The sequence below is a fragment of the Pelobates fuscus genome, chromosome 11 (genome assembly GCF_036172605.1).
Source record: "Pelobates fuscus isolate aPelFus1 chromosome 11, aPelFus1.pri, whole genome shotgun sequence".
In the NCBI taxonomy this organism is placed as follows: Eukaryota; Metazoa; Chordata; class Amphibia; order Anura; family Pelobatidae; genus Pelobates; species Pelobates fuscus.
The window spans coordinates 40,541,207-40,567,181 of record NC_086327.1 but is presented as its reverse complement, the minus strand read 5'-3'; the positions used below and the strand labels follow the sequence as shown (position 1 = coordinate 40,567,181).

Genomic DNA, 25,975 nt, shown 5'->3' with positions numbered 1-25,975 from the left:
CTCGCTAACGAGGTCTGAAAACCGCAGACCGCAAGGGAAACAAGTGGCTTGTGCTTCCCCTTGGGTGGCTGCCGGTTCGTATCACTGAATGCCCACTGGGGGGAGCATTCGCATTTGCGCCTTGACGTTGGCAGGTGGGCTCATCCTCTCATGGCCATTGGAGGTAACTAAAAAAACCTCCATTTGTTTAAAAATACATAGGGATTAAGGAGAGAGCGCAGGTAACTTGTTTTTCTTTAGTTTTTACAAAAGACTCTGAATCTGAAGTGCAGGCACTTGTCACGTGGATCCGCCACCTGTAGGCAGATACCTGCTAAGGAGAAAGAAGGTGCTCTTTGCACTACCCTGCCATCTGTCACCTGGGGCAGACCAGGTGTAGACGTGTTCTAGCCTTCAGAAGTTTGAGAATCGCACAATGGACCATAAACAAACCTTTCCCATTCCAATTTTTTGTTGACTCATGCAAACCCCTATCCACTGCACAGTGTGAGAAAAGTCTTTGAGGGACTTTATGAATCAGTCGCCTATAGCCAAAGGCTACAGAAACAAGGGGTCTCCTGCACTCCCTCCTCAAACAAGGTGCTTAGCTAAACCTAAGGCTGGTTAGACCTTGGTCAATCGTCTGCCTTATTTACACACCTTGAGTACCTGGACCATCCTGTTCTTTATACCCCAAGGCTAGGAATCATCTGAGTGGTACATATGCTGGCCCCAAAACTATCCAGGTTGGTTATAGGTCAATATATGATTCTCCCTATTATATATTTTTTTATATCCCTTTTAAATAATATTAGTAATAGTATTACCTGTCTTCATGTGCTTCTCTCACTTTTTTAAGTTAGCTATGCCATTGTGTTCCAACCGTCCTATTAGTTAAACTGCGTATACATGCTAGTTGGTTATAAGTAGTCATCTACTTAACTGTGTTAATTTAGTTATGCACGTGTGTTAGAATTGTCTTACATATCTAAAGTGTTAGATCTTTATTTCAGACTTTGCACTGCATATCCGTTGACAAAGAAAAAAAGTGCGTAAATTCACATTTAAGCAACAAAGGGTTTGTTTCACCATTTTACATTACGACAGTCTATTCCTCTGTTTTGCTTTCAGACACCACATGTGGTTCTTCAATATATCGGTCAAGTTTGTCCTGAATAGTAGGCAGTTTAGCAGGGAATTCTTTTGTTTTCTGAAAATCATTAAAGTGATTCCAAATGATAATTCCAATGAGAATGAGAATCACCACCGAGAGAAGCAGACGAATCATATTTGCCGTGGTAAAGTTCATCACTGGAAAACGGAACAATACAATATTAATTCTTCTTGTCTAGCATTTATATGTATTGTCTATTTATATATATTTATGGTTTAGCATTTCTGGGAACCCAAAGTTAATATATGCACATGCATGTTATCAATGTGTATTTCTAAGTTAGAACACTTTCTCTTACAGTGCCTCTCTAAAAGTATTTTTTTTTTTTAAATGTCTTAATTAACATTTGCTCTCTTTTCCAGTAAACCTGGGATTGTATTTGATTCTATGACATAAATAGTATAACTTTGGGGGTTTATATGCTGTGGAAAAAATACAAATCTTATCCTCATGTGATGTTATTAACTACTTTACTAATAAAGTATTTTTTTATTTTTACAAAATTAACATAGCTGTTATAAGAAGCATGGACGGAGGATAGGAATTTATGGGACACAATCATACCCATAGACCAGGAGGTGTGACTCCTAGTTGATAAATCAATGTGGTCTGACATGGTCTCTCTACTTCTACAATAACAATAGAGGCGAGTGTCTCTTTAAGTTATTATAATCATAGAGTGAGCATTGTATGTGTGTATATATATATATATATATATATATATATATATATTGTACAACACTGCAGAATTTGTTGCCATTTTATAAATCATTGTACATATGTGTGTGTGTGTGTGTGTGTGTGTGTATATATATATAAAACATATATTATTATTATTATTTTGTTATAAATTTATAGTGCGCAGAATGAAAAAAGTATATACAGTTTTTGCTTATTAAATCCATTTTAAAAGCATAATATCTACATTGAGATTGTGGTTAAAATACAGTTGTACAGTTAATAAGATTTGCATAATCAGTGTAAGTAATATATTGAGACAGCAAAACTACAAATACCGTAACTCAATACGCATATAATTAGAACATATTGCATCTAAAAACAGATGCTTGTATTAAACCTTTAATGGACTGGATAAAAACAAAGCTCAAAGACAAACAGAAACGATACATACACTGCACATAATCATATTATAAGAACACATGTGATAGTGTGGCAGCTCCTAGTATATGACAATAATAAACTCTATTTTTTGAAAATGTATATGATTCTGTTTAATTTAAAACCCCAGCACATGCATTCAGTATAAGGTAGAGTTTCCATATATATGAGCAATATAATATCTAGCTGGTGTGAATATATAGCTCCAACTTCAACATGACAAAATGCACTATTATAGATGAGTAACGGTTAGAATTAGGAGTCTAAAAGGGTCAGCAATTTGTAGTTTCTGCAAACGCGGATGACGTACTGCTATCACTAACACACCCAAAGGAATTCTTAGTGGCTCACAAATATTCTCAGTATAAGCAAACTTGGGATCCTTGGCTCTCCTTCCTCAAAAAACAAGCCCTTCTGGGCCACACCTTAGACTGATGCAGATTGCACCCTAATGTCCATGCACGTATGAACAGCCTATCTCCTATCCCAGGTGTCAACCCTTCGTTCCCAGTCCCCATGAAGGACTCATTGAGTTTTAACTCATAAGTCGATTTCCATCCCTGTTCCTCTTTAACAAGTCTTTATCTTAGACTCATTCCATTGATTTTTGTCAATTTTCATACATGGTACTCAACTTGACTTGACTACTATGTTGCCCCATAAGGAGCGATTGTTTCATATAGTGTTCACGCCCCAGCTAAAAAAATATATATTTTCTTGCATCATTGTTTCTGTCCGAATCAATGTTTTATTCAGGCGACCATGACTATGTATTATATCTTTCTTTCCAATGAATCCTATGTACTGATGTACCGCGTTAATGCCCAATGCTACTGCTGACCAATCAGTACTGAATGCATGTTATTATTTTCTACTCAATCTAAATGTATATTAAAAAAAAAAAAAAAAGTGTCTGAAACATACAGAAGAAAAAAAATGAAATTGGTTCTGGTTGTTCCTGGTTTATGACTCAATGTATTATGTTGTCAACATCACTTTTTATAGCATTACATTTTCTTTTCACTTAATTACAGTACAGTTATGTTCACTGGTTACCAAATGAACTTAAAGCAGATCCTGTCACTTTTCTGTATTTCATGAAGATAAAAAAATATTACATTTCATTGATCTTCCAAAGCAATCCAAAGAAACCATAAGGTAAGTACGTACTGCTTTGTCTTACGGTAAAGACTGAGGTTTTGTTTGTGTTTTTTTTTTTTTTAAATACGGAAAGACCCTCGATATTGACAGATCCACTTAAAGAATTTAATTATTTAAACATTTTTTTCTTGAACTAATTACTTAATAACACTTACGGTCACTGATGATTAGAGGGTCACTGATCACAGAATCAGCAAAATCTTGCCTGATGCGTATACGATAAACACAATAATATTTCATTTGAAAATGCTCTGGTCTGTAAATGGTGAATTCTGCGTAGTTTTTTTCTTTTTCGGTTTCATACACTATATCTTTGCTGCTGTTCAGTAGCTGAAACCACATTTTGCCTTTGTGTTGATATGGGGATTCACAGTAGATATTAACTTTTTCACTCTCATTCTGAACAAAGTCAAAAGAGATTGAAGGCCTAGGCAGATCTAAAAATTACATAGAGATTACAGGAAATACAGATAGATTAGAATTGAAAGGACTCTGCAACATTGTAAGGCATGCATTAGATAAATCTGGACACACATGTATGTTGGTTGAGTGCACACTAAAACCTTGTGTTCAAAAACTGTCAATATATCCAGCATATTTTTATTAAAATATAATAAATAACATCTAACGTAGGCTTGGACTTAATATTGCTGAATTAGCTTTTAGAAAGATTTAATATTGTTGGATACACTTTTAGAATTATTTTTCAAAGTATTAAAATATCAAAAAATTATCAAATATCTAAAAAAAATTCAACATTTCAGAAATATCAAAATAATAAAATAGTTATCGAAATATAAAATATTTTAAAAAATGTCATCCAAAATAGTAAATCATTTGGAAAGCTTATAAAAAAAATAATAATTAGAAGCCTTAGATATGAGATGGTAATAAGAGACATCAGGCAATTAAAAGATCCATTTCTCCTCCTTGCATAGTAGAATATTAGGATCTCATCAGAACAACCATTGAAATCTGGAGTACCAGTTGGCTGCTGTCATTACATGTTTTTAGCAGGCTTTATTTCTATTTTGTGGGACAGCGGAGGGGGGGGGGTAACAGTAAGTGTAACAGTTGTGTTTATTAACTAATCACAAAAATGTAAAATACAAAATAATAAAGTACTCAAATGAAAAGCTAGAATGGAAACACAATAACAAATAATAAAATAATGATAAGGATTCTAATCAACTACTGCAACCAATAGTGTATACAGTGCTCAGCACAACAACTGGTAATGATACTACAAACTGTGTGATATGTGAAAAAACACTCAGTCAAAGTGGGTACTTCAATTACCATGGCAACAGATCTTTCACAATAACTGTATTAGTGAGATTTTTCTTTTAATAGATTTGGGATCAGTAAGTACAAGTACCCTGAGATTTCATTGATACAAGATACTGTAGATCATTTTTAAAAATGAATTACTATATACAAGTCCCACATACGAGATACCAAACAGACCCTGTTGGCCTTGGAAAACTTCACACTGCCTCCATATACGTCTTTGGCAAGTCTGGACGTGGTGGCACTGTATAATAATATTCCACATGACAAAGGATTAGCAGGTGTCGCCTACTTTTTGGAAAAGGCCAAGACATTCAATGAACAAAAACAACATTTCATTCTGACTTTACTAAAATTCGTATTAACACACAATTACTTCACATTCAATGGGAAGTATTTTTTACAACTAAGAGGCACTACCATGGGATCGTCGTGTGCACCTAGTATCGTTATATAGATGACGTGTTAATCTTCTGGTTAGGCTCTTTTTCATTGTTCAAGGAAATGGTAGACACACTCAATGAAAATCAAATGAATCTACAACTCACTCATGTCATAGACGAGAGACAACTGGTCTTCCTGGATTTGAAAATTATTCTCGACGATGGTGAAATCACCACGTCACTATTTAGGAAACCAACGGCAACAAATAGTTTGCTTCACTGGCAGAGTTTCCATCCACATCATGTAAAAGCCAATATACCTTATGGACAATATCTAAGAGTGAAAAGGAATTGCTCTAACCAGGAAGAAAAGGAAGCCAAGGAACTAAGAAAAAGATTTAAGAATCTGAGCTATCCTAACAGGATTTTAAAGACAGCTTACCAAAGAACTAGTTACATAGTTACATAGTTACATAGCTGAAAAGAGACTTGCGTCCATCAAGTTCAGCCTTCCTCACATATGTTTTTTGCTGTTGATCCAAAAGAAGGCAAAAAAAAACAGTTTGAAGCACTTCCAATTTTGCAACAAGCTAGGAAAAATATTCCTTCTTGACCCCAGAATGCCAGTCAGATTTATCCTTGGATCAAGCAGTTATTACCCTACATTGAAAGATTATATCCTTGAATATTCTGGTTTTGCAAGTATGCATCTAGTAGCTATTTGAACATCTGTATGGACTCTGATAAAACCACTTCTTCAGGCAGAGAATTCCACATCCTGATTGTTCTTACAGTAAAAAAAAACCTTTCCTTTGCCTTAGATGAAATCTTCTTTATTCTAGTCTAAACGCATGACCTCGTGTCCTATGTAAAGTCCGGTTTGTGAATAGATTTCCACACAATGGTTTGTATTGGCCCCGAATATATTTGTATAATGTTATCATATCCCCTCTCAGGCGACGTTTTTCTAAACTAAATAGGTTTACATTTGTTAACCTTTCTTCATAGCTGATATGTTCCATTCCTTTTATTAATCTTGTAGCCCGCCTCTGCACATTTTCTAGTGCCATAATATCCTTCTTTAGAACAGGTGCCCAAAATTGCACAGCATATTCGATGTGTGGTCTTACCAGTGATTTATAAAGAGGCAAAATGATATTCTCGTCCCGAGAATGAATGCCCTTTTTCATGCATGACAATACCCTACTGGCCTTGGCCACTGCTGATTGACATTGCACATTGTTGCATAGTTTGTTGTCTATAACAATTCCCAAGTCCTTTTCGTGTGTTGTTATCCCTAATTCGCTTCCATTAAGGGTATACGTTGCTTGTGTATTATTTACGCCAAAGTGCATAACTTTGTATTTTTCAACATTAAATTTCATCTGCCATTTGAGTGCCCAGTTCTCCAGTCTATCTAAATCCCTCTGCAGCAAAGTAATATCTTGCTCACATTGTATTATTTTACAAAGTTTTGTGTCATCTGCAAACACTGAAACATGACTTTCAATGCTGTCTTCAAGATCATTTATAAACATGTTAAATAGAAGGGGTCCCAGAACAGACCCCTGAGGGACACCACTTGCCACTTCTGTCCAGCTCGAAAATTTACCATTAACGACAACTCTTTGTACTCTTTGTCTTTGTTTTTAAGCCAATGTTCTACCCGAGAACAAGCATTTTCATCTAGACCGATTTCCTTGAGTTTGAACACTAATCTTCTGTGTGGAACTGTATCAAATGCCTTGGCAAAATCCAAATAGATCACATCAACTGCAACACCCTGATCTATACTTCTACTTACTTCTTCGTAGAATGCAATCAAGTTAGTTTGACACGACCTGTGCTACATAAAACCGTGTTGATTTTTGCTGATAACCATGTTCTTCTCAAGGAATTCTTGAATATTAACCCTTAATAACCTTTCAAATATTTTACCAGCCACAGAAGTTAAGCTCACAGGTCTAATATTTCCAGGCAAGGATTGTGAACCCTTTTTGAATATAGGAACCACATCTGCCTTCCTCCAATCCTCCGGAACACTTCCTGAAAGAAAAGAATCTTGAAAGATTAAAAACAGGTTCAATGTTTAATAGACATGCCCCTACTCATGGTATTGCGCGTAGGGGTACAATTTACTAATAATAAGTAATTTATAGTATTAGTAAATTTGGCTGAAAGACCAATTAAGGTCTTTCAGCCTTTTGGTAGATAACTCCCTAATACCGTGGGAATTAAGGAGTTATCTACCAAGCGGCTGCAACAAAAGTCCCAAAATGCCGGAGTTCTGAAGTTGCCGAAGTTCCGAAGTTGCCGAAGTTCTGAAGTGTCTAAGATCCGAAGTGCCGAAGTTGCCGAAGTGGCGAAGTTCCGAAGTGCCAAAGTGTTCAAGTGCCGAAGTTGCCGAAGTTCCGAAGTGCCAAATCGCCGAAGTCCTGAATTGATGAAGTCCCGAATTTCGGAATGCCGAACCGAGCCGAATATTTTCCCCATGCACATACCTAATAATCAGCATGGTTTTATGAAACATAGGTCATGTCAAACTAACCTAATTGCATTCTACGAAGAAGTAAGTAGAAGTATAGCTCTCCAGATGTTGTGGACTACATCCCCATAATGCTCTTACACACATAATGCTGGCAAAGCATCATGGGAGGTGTAGTCCAAAACATCTGGAGAGCCGAAGGTTCCCCACCCGTGGTCTAGATGAATATTATTGTGCTTGGGTAGAACATTGGCTTAAGGACAGAGTACAACGAGTTGTCATTAATGTTAAATTTTCAGGCTGGACAAAAGTGGTAAGTGGTATCCCTCAGGGTTCTGCTTTGGGACCACTTCTATTTAACATATTTATAAATGATCTTGAAATAGGCATTGAAAGCCATGTATCAGTGTTTGCAGATGACACAAAACTTTGTAAAGTAATAAAATGTGAGCAGGATATTGCTTTGCTGCAGAGGGATTTGGATAGATTGGGGGACTGGGCACTAAAATGGCAGATTAAATTTAACGTAGAGAAATGCAAAGTTATGCACTTCGGGGTTAAGAATGCACAAGCAATTTACACCCTAAATGGTAGTGAACTAGGGATAACCACACACGGGAAGGATTTGGGAATTGTGATAGAAAACAAATTAGGCAGCAATATGCAATGTCAATCTGCAGTTGCTAAGGCCAGTAAGGTTTTGTCATGTATAAATAGGGGCATAAATTCTCGGGATGAAAATATAATTTTGCCTCTTTATAAATCGCTGGTAAGACCACACCTTGAATATGCTGTGCAATTTTGGGCGCCTGTTCTAAAGAAAGATATTATGGTACTAGAAAAAGTCCAGAGACGAGCTACAAAAGCTACAAAATTGATAAAAGAAATGGAGCATTTTAGTTATGAAAAAATTTAAATCTGTTTAGTTTGGAAAAATGGCGCCTGAGAGGGGATATGATAATATTATACAAATATATTCGGGGCCAGTACAAACCTTTATCTGGAAACCTATTCATAAATAGGGCTATACATAGGACACGAGGTCACACATTTAGGCTGGAAGAAAGGAGATTTCATCTAAGGCAAAGAAAAGGTTTTTTTACAGTAAGAGTAATAAGGATATGGAATTCTCTGCCTGAAGAGGTGGTTTTGTCAGAGTCATTACAGATGTTTAAACTGCAATTGGATAAATACTTGCAAAAACATAACATACAGGGATATCATTTCTAATTATTGGGGTAATAGATGCTTGATCCAAGGAGACATCTGACTGCTATTTTGGGGTCAAGAAGGAATTTTTTTCCTAGTTTATGGCAAAATTGGGAGCGATTCAGACTAGGTTTTTTGCCTTCTTTTGGATCAACAGCAAAAACATATGTGAGGAAGGCTGAACTTGATGAACGCAAGTCTCTTTTCAGCTATGTAACTATATGTAACTATGTAACTGTATATTAATTCCATCACCAATCTACATGTTGATACTCCAATTGCCAAACATGTACAATAAATCATGCATCAGAACCCAGTGTACTCAAGTTTCAGGTAATCCAAAAAATATTCCTCAATGATCGTAGAAGAGATATCAACATTTCTCTACTTAAGGCAGAGTCTCGTTGGATTTACTTATTTCAAACACTTTGCCCTAAAGGACTGCATGAGGAGTTTAATTTTACTCCATTCATTCACTCATAAAGTGTGCAAGTTTCTCTTTTTTCAAATCAGGTTCTTATATACTATTTGGAACCACAATAAGGCTTTCCCTTAGCTTAATATCAAGTTTTAACATCCCATGTACATACAGGGAGTGCAGAATTATTAGGCAAGTTGTATTTTTGAGGATTAATTTTATTATTGAACAACAACCATGTTCTCAATGAACCCAAAAAACTCATTAATATCAAAGCTGAATATTTTTGGAAGTAGTTTTTAGTTTGTTTTTAGTTATAGCTATTTTAGGGGGATATCTGTGTGTGCAGGTGACTATTACTGTGCATAATTATTAGGCAACTTAACAAAAAACAAATATATACCCATTTCAATTATTTATTTTTACCAGTGAAACCAATATAACATCTCAACATTCACAAATATACATTTCTGACATTCAAAAACAAAACAAAAACAAATCAGTGACCAATATAGCCACCTTTCTTTGCAAGGACACTCAAAAGCCTGCCATCCATGGATTCTGTCAGTGTTTTGATCTGTTCACCATCAACATTGCGTGCAGAAGCAACCACAGCCTCCCAGACACTGTTCAGAGAGGTGTACTGTTTTCCCTCCTTGTAAATCTCACATTTGATGATGGACCACAGGTTCTCAATGGGGTTCAGATCAGGTGAACAAGGAGGCCATGTCATTAGATTTTCTTCTTTTATACCCTTTCTTGCCAGCCACGCTGTGGAGTACTTGGACGCGTGTGATGGAGCATTGTCCTGCATGAAAATCATGTTTTTCTTGAAGGATGCAGACTTCTTCCTGTACCACTGCTTGAAGAAGGTGTCTTCCAGAAACTGGCAGTAGGACTGGGAGTTGAGCTTGACTCCATCCTCAACCACGAAAAGTCCCCACAAGCTCATCTTTGATGATACCAGCCCAAACCAGTACTCCACCTCCACCTTGCTGGCGTCTGAGTCGGACTGGAGCTCTCTGCCCTTTACCAATCCATCCACGGGCCCATCCATCTGGCCCATCAAGACTCACTCTCATTTCATCAGTCCATAAAACCTTAGAAAAATCAGTCTTGAGATATTTCTTGGCCCAGTCTTGACGTTTCAGCTTGTGTGTCTTGTTCAGTGGTGGTCGTCTTTCAGCCTTTCTTACCTTGGCCATGTCTCTGAGTATTGCACACCTTGTGCTTTTGGGCACTCCAGTGATGTTGCAGCTCTGAAATATGGCCAAACTGGTGGCAAGTGGCATCTTGGCAGCTGCACGCTTGACTTTTCTCAGTTCATGGGCAGTTATTTTGCGCCATGCTTTTTCCACACGCTTCTTGCGACCCTGTTGACTATTTTGAATGAAACGCTTGATTGTTCGATGATCACGCTTCAGAAGCTTTGCAAGTTTAAGAGTGCTGCATCCCTCTGCAAGATATCTCACTATTTTTGACTTTTATGAGCCTGTCAAGTCCTTCTTTTGACCCATTTTGCCAAAGGAAAGGAAGTTGCCTAATAATTATGCACACCTGATATAGGGTGTTGATGTCATTAGACCACACCCCTTCTCATTACAGATATGCACATCACCTAATATGCTTAATTGGTAGTAGGCTTTCGAGCCTATACAGCTTGGAGTAAGACAACATGCATAAAGAGGATGATGTGGTCAAAATACTAATTTGCCTAATAATTCTGCACTCCCTGTAATGTTAAGTTGTATATATATATATATAAAAAAAAAAACCAAGTGATTAGGTTGTGACTATGATTTTATTTTAATTTGTTCAGTCACCAATCAAGACAACTATTTTCTAACATGGATAGACAGAGTGACATTTGCCCTATTTACTCTCTCTATTTGTGACTAGGACACACTGGACTATTATTGGAACTGTTGGAAATTGATTCCAACAATCTGCAGCTAATGTGAGTTGAGTTTGACTCTTTATTATCATTAGATATCCTGCTTAGTCAGGGCCGGATTAACATAGGGGCTGATGGAGCTGCAGCTCCAGGCCCAGGCCCATGGAATAGGCCCATTGGTTTAAAAAAAAAAAAAATTTTTTTTTTTTTTTTTTTTTTACACACTACTCTTAGGGTTGCCAGGTATTTCTCATGTATTTCTTAGGGTTGCCAGGTATTTCTCAGAAGTATTTCTCAGGTATTTGAGGCTGCCTAGCCGGTGCCGGTATTGCAGTAATACCGGCAATACAAATGTCTGTCTCAGTATAAACATAGATTATTCTGCAATACCAGCGCCGGCCAGTAGGGGTCGCTGTTTGTGTGGAGAGAGGCAGTGATAAGAAGTTACGTTATCTCCCTCCCTGCCTCTCTCTACTCACTGATCCGCGGGGGAGCAGCTCTGCACAGAGAGTCCAGACAGCAGCTCCAAGACATGGGGACACTGAGACATTGGGACACTGGGGAACATGGGGACCCTGAGCATGGACGTCCGCAGGAATTTTTCCGTGGTGGGGGTGGGGAGGGCATAATTGTAATGACATCCATGCTTGGCCCCTTTTTGACAGTGTCATGAAAGGGAAGGAGCATAGTCATTTTCACATAAAGCAAGGATGAATAGCGTTTTCACAACTATGGTGTCAGGAATATATGTTTGTATTCCTGACACTATAGTGTTCCTTTCATCAAATTACAGGGACATTCTGGTCACCATAACAACTATCTAAATGAAAATGCTGTGATGCAAGGAGGCCCCTGGGTGCTCTTTCTTTGAAGGGGGGAAACCGCTCTCAAATGGGTTACCCCCAGGCTTCCTTCAGCTCCAGATCTCCAGGTCGCTCAGTGGTATTCGACTTCTGAAACAGAGTGTCAGGAAGTGCAGATTGACGTTGGGCATGGGTGCCGCTGATTGGCTAGAGTGGTCAGCTGACACTCTAAGCCAATCGCTAGTTCCCGATTCATAAAAATGTTTTACGTTTTTATGAATAGGGAGCTACTGATTGGCTTAGAGTGCTAGCTGACCAATCTAGCCAATCAGCGGCACCCCTACCCAGCGGCCTTCTGTGTTTCCTGACACTCAGTAAATAAAAGTGAACACATTAACACTGATATTGTTTGTTTTTACCTGGGGAGATGAGAAGGTACAAAGTTTTCCTGCCAGGCCCAGGTACCAACGCCTTATGATGTGGTGTCCAGAATGAAGTGCTCCAATCTCATTTTCTCCTCCTTCATTTGACACAGTCTTCTTTGTCTTCTGAGGCTCCTTCTGCTCCTTTACCTTTCTGCTACTTTCTGCTTATTTTGCGCCCTTCTGCTCCTTTCTCTTTCTGATCCCTTCCTGCTCCTTGATGGCCCTTCCTGCTTCTTGCAGACCCTTCCTGCTTCTTACTGCCCTTCCTGCTTCTTTCTGCCCCTTCCAGCTTCTTGCAGCCCCTTGCTGATCCTTTCTGTTCCTTCTGATTCTTCCTGCCCCTTCCTGCTCCTTGCTGCCCCTTCCTGCTCCTTGCAGACCCTTCCTGCTCCTTGCAGACCCTTCCTGCTCCTTGCAGACCCTTCCTGCTCCTTGCAGACCCTTCCTGCTCCTTGCAGACTCTTCCTGCTTTTTGCAGACCCTTCCTACTCCTTTCTGCCCCTTCTTTCTCCTTGCTGCCCCTTCCTACTCCTTTCTGCCCCTTCTTTCTCCTTGCTGACCCCTCCTGCCCCTTGCAGACCCTTCCTGCTCCTTGCAGACTCTTCCTGCTTTTTGCAGACCCTTCCTACTCCTTTCTGCCCCTTCTTTCTCCTTGCTGCCCCTTCCTACTCCTAGCAGACCCTTACTACTCCTTGCTGACCCCTCCTGCCCCTTGCAGACCCGTTCTACTCCTTGCTAACCCCGCCTGCTCCTTGCTGCCTCTTCCTGCTCCTTGCTGCCTCTTCCTACTCCATGCTGCCCCTTCCTACTCCATGCTTCCCCTTCCTACTCCATGCAGACCCTTCCTGCTCCTTGCAGACCCTTCCTGCTCCTTGCAGACCCTTCCTGCTCCTTGCAGACCCTTCCTGCTCCCTCTTCCTACTCCTTGCTGCCTCTTCCTACTCCTTGCTGCCTCTTCCTACTCCTTGCTGCCTCTTCCTACTCCTTGCTGCCCCTTCCTGATCCTTGCTGCCCCTTCCTGATCCTTGCTGCCCCTTCCTGATCCTTGCTGCCTCTTCCTACTCCTTGCTGCCTCTTCCTACTCCTTGCTGCCTCTTCCTACTCCTTGCTGACCCCTCTTGGTCCTTGCAGACCCTTCCTACTCCTTGGTGACCCCTCCTGCTCCTTGCAGACCGTCCCTATCCCTTCCTGCTGCCCCTTCCTATTCCTTGCTGACCCCTCCTGCCTCTTGCAGACCCTTTCTACTCCTTGCTGACCCCTCCTGCTCCTTGCTGCTCCTTCTACTTTACCCTTGCTGACCCCTCCTGCCCCTTGCAGAACCTTTCTGCTCCTTCTACTTTACCTTCCTCTATGCGGTCTCCCCCACCCCCCATGCCTCACTTACCTGCTCTGTAGGCTGCCTCTGTGCTGCTCCCCTGCACTTTTAGTCATGAGAGAGTAGGGATAAGCTGTAGCTTCCTACTGGCCAGCGCTGGTATTGCACTGTATTCTCACACTAAAACGAAAAATAGCAGCACAAGCTGAAAAATCCGGGGGGGGGGGGGGGGGAGGAGAGAGGCAAGTACCCCCCTTTACCCTCCCCATTCGGCCACTCATGACCCTGAGACACTAGGGACACAGTGGCCCCATGTCTCCCAGTGGCCCCTAGTCTGTGTCCCCATGTCTCCCAGCCACTGTCCCTAGTGGCTCAGTGGCCCCATGTCTCCCAGTGTCCCCATGTCTCTAAGTGTCCCCATGTCTCTAAGTGTCCCCTAGTGTCCTACTGACATCACGACACTGGGAGACATGAGGACACAGACTCTAAGGGACACTGGGAGACATGGGGATACAAACACTAGGCGACACTGGGCGACATGGGGACACTCAGAGGCATGGAGACACAGGGAGACACAGTGTCCCCTAGTATAAAATAAAAAATCTCAGGCACTCACTGTGATAGCTTTAAGCAGGTTTATTGGACACCGCAACATTTTGACCTGTACCCAGGTTTTTATCAAGTCTCCAGTGTCCCCTATATATCACAGTGTCTCAGTGCCCCATGTCTCCCCGTGTCCCCTCGTGTCTGTCACCCAGTGTCCCCAAGAGTCTCAGATTTCCCAGGTCTCCCAGTGTTCCCTAGTATCTGTGTCCCCATGTCTCCCAGTGTCCCAATGTCTCTCAATGTCCCCTAGTGACATGGGGACACTGGGAGACCTGAGGACACAAACACTAAGGGACTGGGAGACATAGGGACACAGGCATTCCCCCTTTTTGTGTATGTTCGCCCTTTCGGCCGTTCTGGTTATGTGATTTGTGTCAGTAGCCCACCCTTTTACCACATCCATAGACTTCCTGCTTTACTGGACACTGCTGTTAGGGGGTATGGGTTTACTTGAAAGATGAAAGCATGAGCATTAGCAAAGGGTATGTGTTTTCTCATAGTTGCATCCTATGAGTTTCCCTACGGCATCATCTCCATCAGATACATGACGCTTAGGAGGTAGGAATGTTTTAGTGTTGTTGGTCAATAAGATTTTGTAATTAGGCCCATCATAATTATCAGCACCAGGCCCACTGGGCTCTTAATCCGGCCCTGTGCTTAGTATATACTCAGCAAGATGATCTTTAGGAGAAGACATCTTCCCTTTCATTATTCTACAGACTATGGTTATATATGTTTCAGATAGCAATAAAGGTGTTTTCACTCCTCACTGGCTACATTGGGCAATTTAAGTTAACATGGTAACAAATTGGTTACAAATAATTTGCTGAGCATTAATTTTTAATGTTTTCCACCAGACCCCCCTCTATGAACTATTCGAGATACTAGTCTTTGACAACTCAGCATCATGATATATACAGCTTTACTTTACTGCTTGCTAAGTATCCTTTTCATTACATTACTAAATTTTTTCATTTAATTTCAACACAAGGTATATTTGTTTACTGTTAAATTCTATATCGCTTGCCTAGTATATTTGTATTGCACTACATTATTATATTATTAATTTATTTATATAATAATTCAACTCTTTCACTGTATACCCAGCTACAAAGGGTTAACTGCTGGAAGAGTTAGGCTCCACCCCCTCCTATCGTGCTGGCAAGAGGAAGCGCCAATCACTATGGAGGGCGGGATATTTAAACAACCATTATACCGAGACCCGGTTCCCTTGGAAGAGCCGATATTCGGCGAAACGCGCGTCGGGACAAGATTAGCTGAGGGTGGAGGAGTTAGATAGGGAACTATGCTGCAGTTGATACTTCTCTCCAAGTTTAGCCACCCTCTTTGATTTTATTGATATATAGACAGTTAGCCATCTAGAATTTTTGGCTACTTTTTCTTATAGCCGAGGGGTTGGGGATTTTGTTATCACGGTGGTACTGGGTGATAGGAGTTGGGGGCTATACATTTTGTAAATTGATACAGTTTATACTTTTACCTCTTAAAATCCCTGTACCACCGGTGTTACTACCCGATAGGGGCGACACCGGTCTAGCGAACATCTCCGTTTTGTTATTCCCCTCGGTTTTTTATCTTTATATAGCGATTCTGCTTTCTTTTAAATATATTTCTATTAAAAGTTAAATTTTACTATTTCTAGGGTTGCTGTTATAGTACGAGAAACCTGCAGGGATACTATTTAGATCTATTGTGCCCCTAAGGTTTGCTTGCACTCTCTTTCTTTAGTTATTTAAAAAAAAAACTATATTAGGGCTGGTCTGTGTGATCTGATGAAGCTGACTGGTTCCGCGAAATGCATAATTGCTCCATCACCATAAACCACGACTACCGGAAGATTTGTTAATGTTTGTGAGGCAAAACAGCACGTTACCTGGATGCTGTATTCTAAGAATGTTTGCATTTGATTATTTTCGTTTTCAAAGTTGTATTTATTTTAAATAAAATAATACACTCAACCACATATGTACATATAACTAAGTCACAAAATAAAAGGTAACAATCTGGAACAAATGTGCACCATAATAAAGGACTTCACACAATGTAAAGTACGGATTAGGACTGTGCACTGAACTGTTCAAATACATTGTGTTACTTAAAGGGACGCTATAGTCACCAGAACAACTACAGTAGTTATTCTGGTGTCTATACCTTTTCAGACGGCCACTAGAAGTGCTTCCTGGGGCAGTGCAGCACACTGCGTAGCACTGATGTTCAGTGTCCCCATGCTCTGCATTGAACTTTCGATGTGATTCAATTCATCTCACTGGCCATTAACCAGTGAATGGTCAGTCCTGGCAAGTTGATATTCATCCCTGGTTAGTGTGCCATTGACCCTTCAAGATTGCAGTGGTTAAATAAATGACCGCTAAAGGCAAACAGACCACCTCATCTTAATTAAGTGATCCTGGTGTAGTAGTCCTGGAGTTTTAACCTGCAATGTAAAGCTTTATAATTTTTTTTAAATACAGCAATTCTTATATAATAGGATTAAATGCCCCCCTGGCACCTGTCTACGTCTGGAGACAGCTACCTCTGTCTCTGACAGGTAACCTCCAAAAGGAACGTTTTGCTTCCCCGCATACCCTTTGTGTCCCCAATGCTTCTCTATGAGGATCATGGGATTTGACATTTAGAAGAGGTTGTGTTTGAAGTAGTGGAAGGCAGATCGAGCAGCTGCAGGCAGGGCCACCATCAGGGGGTGACAACCCTGACAGTTGTCATGGGCCTGGCGGCCCGGGCCCCACGTGTAGCAGCGGAACGGCCGCCGGTACGCCTGCACCGGGGTTAGCATGCTGATAGGGCCCATCGGGTGGCCCAAGCGTTCAGGGCCACCTGATGGGCCCTATAACTTCAGGAGCCCAGTCAGTGCAGCGGCCGTGCAATAGCGAGACCAGGCCCCTTTAAAAAAATTGCAGCCGCAAGTAATGCTGGGAGGAAGTGACGGCCGGTCCCTTCCTCCCAGCTCCCTCCACGCGGGAAGGAAGAGAGACAAAGCCAGGCCGCAAGGACGGAAGAGCCACACCGACTCCCATCAGCTCCAGCCACCCTCCTGCAAAAAAAGTTTCGAAAAATTAGCTATGTGTGTTTGTATGTCAGTATTTGTATGTATGTCTGTATCTATGTATCTGTATGTATGTCAGTATGTGTCTGTCTGTCTGTCTGTCTGTCTGTGTGTATGTATATCTGTATGTATCTGTATATATCTATCTATCTATCTGTATATATGTCAGTATGTGTCTGTCTGTGTGTATGTATTTGTATGTATATATGTCAGTATGTATGTATATTTTATGTATGTAAGTATGTGTATGTATGTGTATGTATATGTATGTATGTCTGTGTGTATGTATGCATCTGTATGTATGTATGTAAGTATGTGTATATATGTCTGCCTGTCTGTATGTATGCCAGTATGTATTTATGTGTGTGTGTCTGTCTGTCTGTCTGTATGTATGTCAGTATGTATGTATCTGTATGTATGTGTATGTATGTATGTCAGAATGTGTATATATATATGTCTGTATGAATGTCAGTATGTATGTATGTATGTATGTATGTATGTGTGTCTGTATGTATGTTAGTATGTATATTAGTATGTATGTATGTCAGTATGTATGTATGTATGTGTGTCTGTATGTATGTATCTCAGTATGTATGTGTATGTATGTATTTCAGTGTGTGTATGTATATGTCTGCTGTCTGTATGTATGTCAGTATGTATGTATGTGTGTCTGTCTGTCTGTGTGTATGCATGTCAGTATGTATGTATCTGTATGTATGTGTATGTATGTATGTCAGTATGTCTATGTATATGTCTGTATGTATGTATGTCAGTATGTATGTATCTGTATGTATGTGTATGTATGTCAGTATGTGTATGTATATGTCTGTCTTTCTGTATGTATGTCAGTATGCATGTATGTGTGTCTGTGTGTATGTGTATGCATGTCAGTATGTATGTATCTGTTTGTATGTGTATATATGTATGTCAGTATGTGTATGTATATGTCTGTCTGTCTGTCAGTATGTATGTCAGTATGCATGTATCTGTATGTATGTCAGTATATGTTTGTATGTATATGTCTGTCTGTTAGTATATATGTATGTCTGTCAGTATGTATGTTTGTGCATGGGTGTCCGAAGGGGGGGGCAAAGGGGGGAACCCCCCCTGGATTTTTCAGTTTGTGCCGATATATTTTTTTGTAAAATTCAGAATACACTGCAATACCGGTGCCAGCCAGTTGGCGCTGTGTGTGGAGAAAGGCAGAGATAGGAAACTACATCTTATCCCTGCTTCTCTCTCCTGACTGAATCCGCAGGGGAGCAGCACATGCAGCCAGCAACTGCAGAGACAGTCTACAGATCAGGTAAGTGAGGGATGGGGGGGCAGCCTACATATCAGGTAAGTGAGGGCGTGGGGTAGCAGCCTACAGATCAGGTAAGTGAGGCATGGGGGGCAGCCTACAGATCAGGTAAGTGAGGGACAGGGGGCAACTTACAGATCAGGTAAGTGAGGGATAAGGGGGGTGACAGCCTACAGATCAGGTAAGTGAGGCATGGGAGGTGGGGCAGCCTACAGATTAGGTAAGTGAGGGATGGGGGGCAGCCTACAGATCAGGTAAGTGAGGGATGGGGGGACAGCCTACAGATTAGGTAAGTGAGGGATGGGGGGCAGCCTACAGATCAGGTAAGTGAGGGATGGGGGGACAGCCTACAGATCAGTTAAGTGAAGCATGGGGGGCAGCATACAGATCAAGTAAGTGAAGCATGGGGGGGCAGCATACAGATCAGGTAAGTGAAGCATGGGGGGGCAGCATACAGATCAAGTAAGTGAGCCATGGGGGCAGCATACAGATCAGGTAAGTGAGGCATGGGGGCAGCCTACAGATTAGGTAAGTGAGGGATGGGGGGCAGCCTACAGATCGGGTAAGTGAGGGATGGGGGGACAGCCTACAGATCAGTTAAGTAAAGCATGGGGGGCAGCATACAGATCAAGTAAGTGAAGCATGGGGGCAGCATACAGATCAGGTAAGTGAAGCATGGGGGGGGCAGCGTACAGATCAAGTAAGTGAGCCATGGGGGCAGCATACAGATCAGGTAAGTGAGGCATGGGGGGCAGCAAACAGATTAGGGAAGTGAAGCATGGGGGGGCAGCCTACAGATCAGGTAAGTGAGGGATGGGGCAGCATACAGGAAGGGTCAGCAAGGAGCAGGAAGGTAAAATAAGAGAAGGAGCAGAAAGGAACAGAAATGAGCAGGAAGTGACATCAAGGAACAGAAAGGGTCTGTAAGGAGCAGAAAGGGTCTGCAAGAAGCAGGAAGGGGCTGCAAGGAGTAGGAATGGCAGCAGGGTGCAGAAAGAGTCAGCAAGGAGCAGGAAGGGGCAGCAAGGAGCAGGAAGGGTCTGCAAGGAGAATGAAGGGTCTGCAAGGAGCAGAAAGAGTCCGCAAGTAAGGAAGGGACAGAAAGAGCAAAAGGATAAAGGAGCAGAAAGAATCAGAAGGAACACAAAGGTAAAGTAGGAGAAGGAGAAGAAAGGACCAACAAGGAGCAGAAATGGGCAGCAATGAGCTGGAAGGGGCAGATAGAGCACAAAGGTAAATAGGTGAAGGAGCAGAAATGAGCAGGAAGGGTCAGCAAGGAGAAGGAAGGATCTGCAAAGAGCAGAAAGAGTCAGCAAGGAGCAGTAAGGGTCTGCAAGGAGAAGGAAGGGTATGCAAGGGGCAGGAAGAGACAAAAGGAGCACAACAGTAAAGATGCAGAAAGATTTAGAAGGAGCTCAAAGATAGAAGAAGGAGCAGAAAGGGCCAGCAAGGAGCTGGAAATGGCAGCATGAAGTAGAAAGGGGCAGGAAGGAGCTGGAAGGGGCAGAAGGAGTGCAAAGGTAAAGTAGGAGAAGGAGCAGAAACTAAAAGAAAATTAACAGGAAGAGGCAGCAAGGATCAGGAAGGGTCTGCAAGGAGCAGGAAGGGGCGGCAAGGAGCAGGAAGGGTCTGCAAGGAGAAGGAAGGGACAGAAGCAGCCGAAAGATTTAGAAAGAGCACAAAGATAAAGTAGAAGAAGGAGCAGAAAGGGCCAGCAGGGAGTATAAAGGAACTGGAAGGGGCAGAAGGAGTGCAAAGGTTAAGTAGGAGAAGGAGCAGAAAGGAATAGAAATGAGCAGAAAGGGACAGAAGGGGCAGGAAGGTAAAGGAGCAGAAAGAATCAGAAGGAACACAAAGGTAAAGTAGGAGAAGGAGCAGAATGGGTCTGCAAAGAGCAGAAAGTAGCAGAAAGGTAAAGGAGCAGAAGAAGCCAAGGAAGAGAGAAGACAGTGTCAGAAGAACTGTGTCAAATGAAGAAGAAGAAGAAGAAGAAGAAGAAAAGGAGCTTGGAGCATGAAGGACAAGTAAAGTGATCCCTCCACTTTATTCTGGACACCACATCATAAGGCTTTGGAACCTGGGCCTGGCAAGGGAAACTTTGGACCTTCTCGTCTCCCCAGGTAAAATCTCAGTGTTAATGTGTCTTTTATTTACTGATTGTCAGGAAGTACAGAGTGCCGTTGGGTAGGGGTGTCGCTGATTGGCTAGAGCGGTCAGCTGGCACTCTAGACCAATCAGTAGCTCCCCATTCATAAAAAAGTAAAACAATTTTATGAAACAGGAACTAGCGATTGGCTTAGAGCATCAGCTGACTCTAGTCAATCAGCGGCACCCATGCCTGACGTCAATCTGCACTTCCTGACACTTTGTTTCAGAAGCCTAATACCACTGAGCGACCTGGAGATCTGGAAGTGGAGGAAGTCTTTGGGGTTAAACCATTTGAGAGAGGTTTAACCCCTTATAGGAAAGAGAGCACTTATAGCATTTTCATTTAGATTAAGTTGTTATGGTAACCAGAATGTTCCTTTGATTTGATTAAAGGAACACTATAGTTTCAGGAATACATACATGTATTCCTGACACCATAGTTGTGAAAACGCTATTTACCCTGGCTTTATGTGATAACGACTATGCCCCTCACCTTCATGACACTGTCAACAAGGGGCCAAACATGGATGTCATTATAATTATGCCCCCCCCCCAGAAAAATTCCTGTGGATGCCCATGTCTGTGTGTGTCTGTATGTCTGTATATGTCTATGTGTCTGTATCAGTATGTGTGTCTGTTAGCATGTGTGTGTGTCAATATGTGTGTATCACTTTGTGTGTGTGTGTGTGTGTATCTGTGTCCTTTTTGTACCAGTGTGTTTTTTGTGTCTGTGTTTGTGTATACCTGTGGGCAGGGTTTGGAAGCAGGATTTGGGGGTGGGCTTGGAGGCAGGCCCTCGGGGGCCCAGAGCTTGAGCAGTGTTAGGGGCCCCAACATTTCTGATTGCAAGTAATGCAAGTAAAACCATTTGTGTTCCCACTTTTATTTAGATTTAGAGGAGTCTGAATGTAATAAAAAGAAGAACATTATAGCATTAGGAATGCCGGTTTCTATTCCTAACACTACAGTGTTCCTTTAACTTTTAGGCCTGTGAAGTAGTGCATGACTTGTGATTTTGAGAACTGCTCCAAAACTGCATTATTATGACTATGTAGTTGACACAAGTATGTTTGTGTCTACATGTGGATCCAATTATATATAAAACTCTAAAAATGTGTTTATTAATTTTAACAATAAAATTTCCATTAAGGCACTAATTATATTGGTTTACCATATCATTTTACCTTTTACTAGAATCTGCATGGGGTTACTCCTCGAGGACTGAATCTCATATTTATGGTCCGGTTTGGTTTTGTAGAAACAGATGTATATACCCATATCTTTCTCACTTGCACTGTCTATGACATACATTGATTCGTTTCCATCAGTAGCATCTTCTTTTACTAACATTTGGTTATGGTAAATTAGAAACACGATGCTCGTACGTGGAGCCATACATGTTACAGTAAGCCGATATCCTGGCAGAACTATCAACTTTGGCTTCACAATTATTTCAGGTGCTGGAAAAGTATCTGTCAATATGGAATAAAACACAAGATGATATGTTAGATCATATTTATGTGCTACCTAGCTCTTAAATTGGTAAAAAAATATTGACAAGCCGTACCTTACAGTGTGCATTGAGTGCTTTTTGTTCCTGCAGCTTGGCATATCAAAAATTAAATAAATAAAACAATAAATAAGTACATTTGTCTAGACTGCAAATTACTGCTTGGGTTAAATGCTAAATTCTAAATTGCAGCAAACTTAAATCTGAACTGCAAATGTAATTTTTGTATTTGGTGAACAACCTTGCGTGGGTTTTATTGCTGTGAGGTTCAGTAATGCAATATTCATTTTATGAAATACATTACTGAAATCCACAGCAATACAAATCACACAAAACACCATAAGTAAAGGGTTTTATTTGTGTGGAGTGTCGTTATGGAAGTGATTGTAGTATTATATTTCTGATGTAAGTCAGTGTTTAAATGTGGTGGTGTATTTTTGTAGAGTGCCAGTATTTGATTTCAGTGGTATATGATGGGTTAGCATGAATGTATGCAAGTGTGTGTTTGTGCATTGCATTTGTCTATCCCCGTATCCCCTTATTAGTTCTCATCTGCTCCTTTGTATCTCTTGCCATATGTTTCAATTATGGTATAATTCCCCCACTTGTATCCCTCTGCTGTTACCCCCTAAACCTTAACTTGTTTCATTATGCCCATATCACCCCTTATGTCCCACTGCCTATATACTTACATGTGCCTCTCAACCCATATCATCCTCCTTGTTGTCCCTATGTCCCATATCCCCCGTTGGGCAATTTTGGCCATCTCGATACTTGTGATCCTGTGTCATGTCCATAGTGTGTGTCTCTCTCCACACATTCCCTCTCTATCTCTCCTCAATCACATTTTACTCTCTGTTCTCCTTACTTTGTGTTTGGTAGTTTGTTCAAGTGACATGGGTGTAAGAGTTATGGGATCAAGCACACTTTGTCAGGACTCATTGTGAGAGATTTAACAATGTGTTCCATGTGTTTTGTTCCAAAAAAGTGGTCCAAAGTAGTAAAAGTGGGGACAGTATCTAATGAACCCAGTGGAAAAAGCAGACAAATTATGTTGTTTACTCCTCCCTTTGACATTGCTGCACCACTTTTTAGAACAAATTACTTTTATTCATCTCCACAATATTTTTGCTAGGTGCCACATGAAGGGAGCAGGGATCAGATATCATATCCCCGTGCCCTCAATCACCACTCAACACTGATGTACTGATCCTGTTAAGTCATACTCTACAGTCATGCATTTGTACCCATAATCTCATGTTTAGTACTGCAAATAGCCAGAAATCAATAATCGAAGCACATTAATCCCTATATACTAATTGTTGTCTGACCCAGCACTACAAAAAAACTATTTGATTTGATATATTTTTTTATGTGAGATACAGGGGTTCATAGAACTGCAGAACAACCATAATCAGGAGTAACGTCTTGCGATCTATAATGGAATTTTAACATTGATTGTTAGGTTAACTTGCTATCAAATTTACACAATTTCTATGTCAAGTATGTTCCGGTAACCCAAACCAAACATCATAAAGATATACTTAGGCCTACTGAGATGAGCATTATCAATTTTCATAATATATTCTAGATAAGCAAATAATACTGAAATTTCGATCTGTATAGGAAAACCACTGTTGTAGTTGTAGTTATATTATTTAACCATCTAATGAAATTGTTATCCTACCTCTGACAAAGATGAATTCTGGTTCACTAGATTGTGAGCATGTTAATTGGTAGCAGTATTCACAGGTGTATCCTCCAGAACCATTGATCATTAGGTCAAAAAGGTCAAATTTGGGCTCACTTTGTTGAGCTATCACTTGTCTGTTTTTATAAAGTATAAATCTGTCTGAATTAAGAAATGTAGTATTACAGACAAAGCAAATACTATCTCCAACCACAATCACATCATCTGTATCGTTTGTATATAACTGAAGAGTAGGTTTTGGCAGTGTTTCTGAATGGAAAAAAAAGAATATAAAATCGATTAATACAACAGTGATAAAAAAATATCTTCTAGAAACAAAATTTTGAAATTTACTATAGAAAACTGTAAAGGTTATAGATATACTAGCATCCAAACCAATGCATGCCTTTGTGGAGTCTATTGTCTTAAAAAAAAAAAAAAAGACTCCCCAAGCACAAATATATATAAAGAAAAGAGAACTCTTCAGATAAGTGAAGTTCATTGATTTCCTCACAATAATCTGCACAATATATTTTTCAAGTATATATAGAAGGCTTGGCCTGTAATTGTGGGAGGCACAAACTTGCCCTATATAACGTACTTCAATCCAGCTACCTCTCAGCGACGAACCCGGAAGTGCTGCGTCCTTCTACTTCCGGTTCACGTAATCCAGACGCGGCGGCAAGCGAGATAGGGGCATCTGATCGAGGTCGGGCCGGTAAGAGGAAGCCTTCCCGCTGTACAAGGCTGTTCCTTGGGTAAACAGTAAGTTACTACACGGGCGCATCCAACGCCACGAGTAACATTAGGTAGGGAACCCCTTCGTCCCTCAGGCTCCCCGGCAACGTGCTAGGCTCAAAGGGACCCCCCACGTACTCACAGGGGGCACGGCACATAAGGGTACTTTCTTGCTTTCTCGTAGCATACCGGCTTAGTTTCCATTCAGACGCTGCAATACATTCCCTCCCTATACCTACGTGCGCTCCTTGTTCGAGGTAACATCTTCTTAGTTGGGGCTGCTTTCGGTGAATCCAAAAGTTATCTCTGAGAACAATGTTTTGTTTATACAGGAAGGTGAATGTTAAAAAAAAAAAAAAAAAAAAAAAGTCAACGTTTTATTGATAAATATGTTTGTAAATGCTGTGTGTATTATTTGCCTTGTTGGTATGTTCAAACACTGTAGACTGTGTTATAACTAAGGGTAACCAGATAAAGTCCAAATTGCAAAGCATGGACAACTAGTCCGATCAGGGTTTAAGGTGTACGGTAGTACAGTGATATGTCTTGTGGTGAACAGAATGATGTAGTCAACCATCTACACAATGATAGATTTTGAAACTATTTTCTTTCTTAGCTTTTCCCGGCGTTAGGCTGGTTTTAACTGTCAGAATGTCATTTACTCAGTATGTGAGGCTAAATATCGCCACCTTGTGGCTATGGTCGATATATTTTGGTTTTATTCATTTATATGTTGTATAACTTTCATGGTACCTTTCAAATTGTACACTGTATCTGTCTTATCTTTTGTTTCCCGCCTGCTCCATCTCACAAGTAATGCGGTTTACTTCCGGTCACGTATTCCTGACGTCATTTTCCCATATGCCGGCAGTGCATTGTGTTTTCGTTTCAGGGTTAATACAGAGTGAGAAATTCACGACTCAAGTTACTGCTGGTGTCGGGTGCCTAGCGGCTCCACAAGGCTATCTCCCCGTGTAAGCCGTGAGTTGACAGTCGGGTGCTTCGAACTCGCCATGGGTTCCATTAACTGGGGAACCTTACGACTTTCTGGGGTCCCCAGCAATGGGTTACATGCATATGAGCCCCCCACGTACTCACAGGGTACGCGGCGTGTAAAGGTTCCTCTTTTATAATTGCCACCTACCGGCCTCGTCTACCCGATTATACGTTTCTTTAGTTTAACCCCTCTACTTACGTACGGGCCATTCCGTGGTCATCTCCCTATTTCGTGCTGCATTCG

General features: G+C 41.0%; 1 protein-coding gene across 1 annotated transcript in view; it reads right to left on the bottom strand.

Annotated features, from left to right (window-relative positions):
- Positions 1-988: 988 nt before the first annotated feature.
- LOC134578158 (immunoglobulin superfamily member 1-like) overlaps positions 989-25,975 on the bottom strand; it is a 53,868-nt gene continuing 28,881 nt past the window's right edge. The window contains exons 3-6 of the mRNA XM_063437164.1: positions 23,995-24,267; positions 21,982-22,269; positions 3,589-3,870; positions 989-1,290 (exon numbers count right to left, since the gene is read on the bottom strand). Of these exons, the coding sequence (XP_063293234.1) occupies positions 1,088-1,290; positions 3,589-3,870; positions 21,982-22,269; positions 23,995-24,267 (1,046 nt within the window). The 3' untranslated portion in view covers positions 989-1,087. The remainder of the gene's footprint in view (positions 1,291-3,588; positions 3,871-21,981; positions 22,270-23,994; positions 24,268-25,975) is intronic.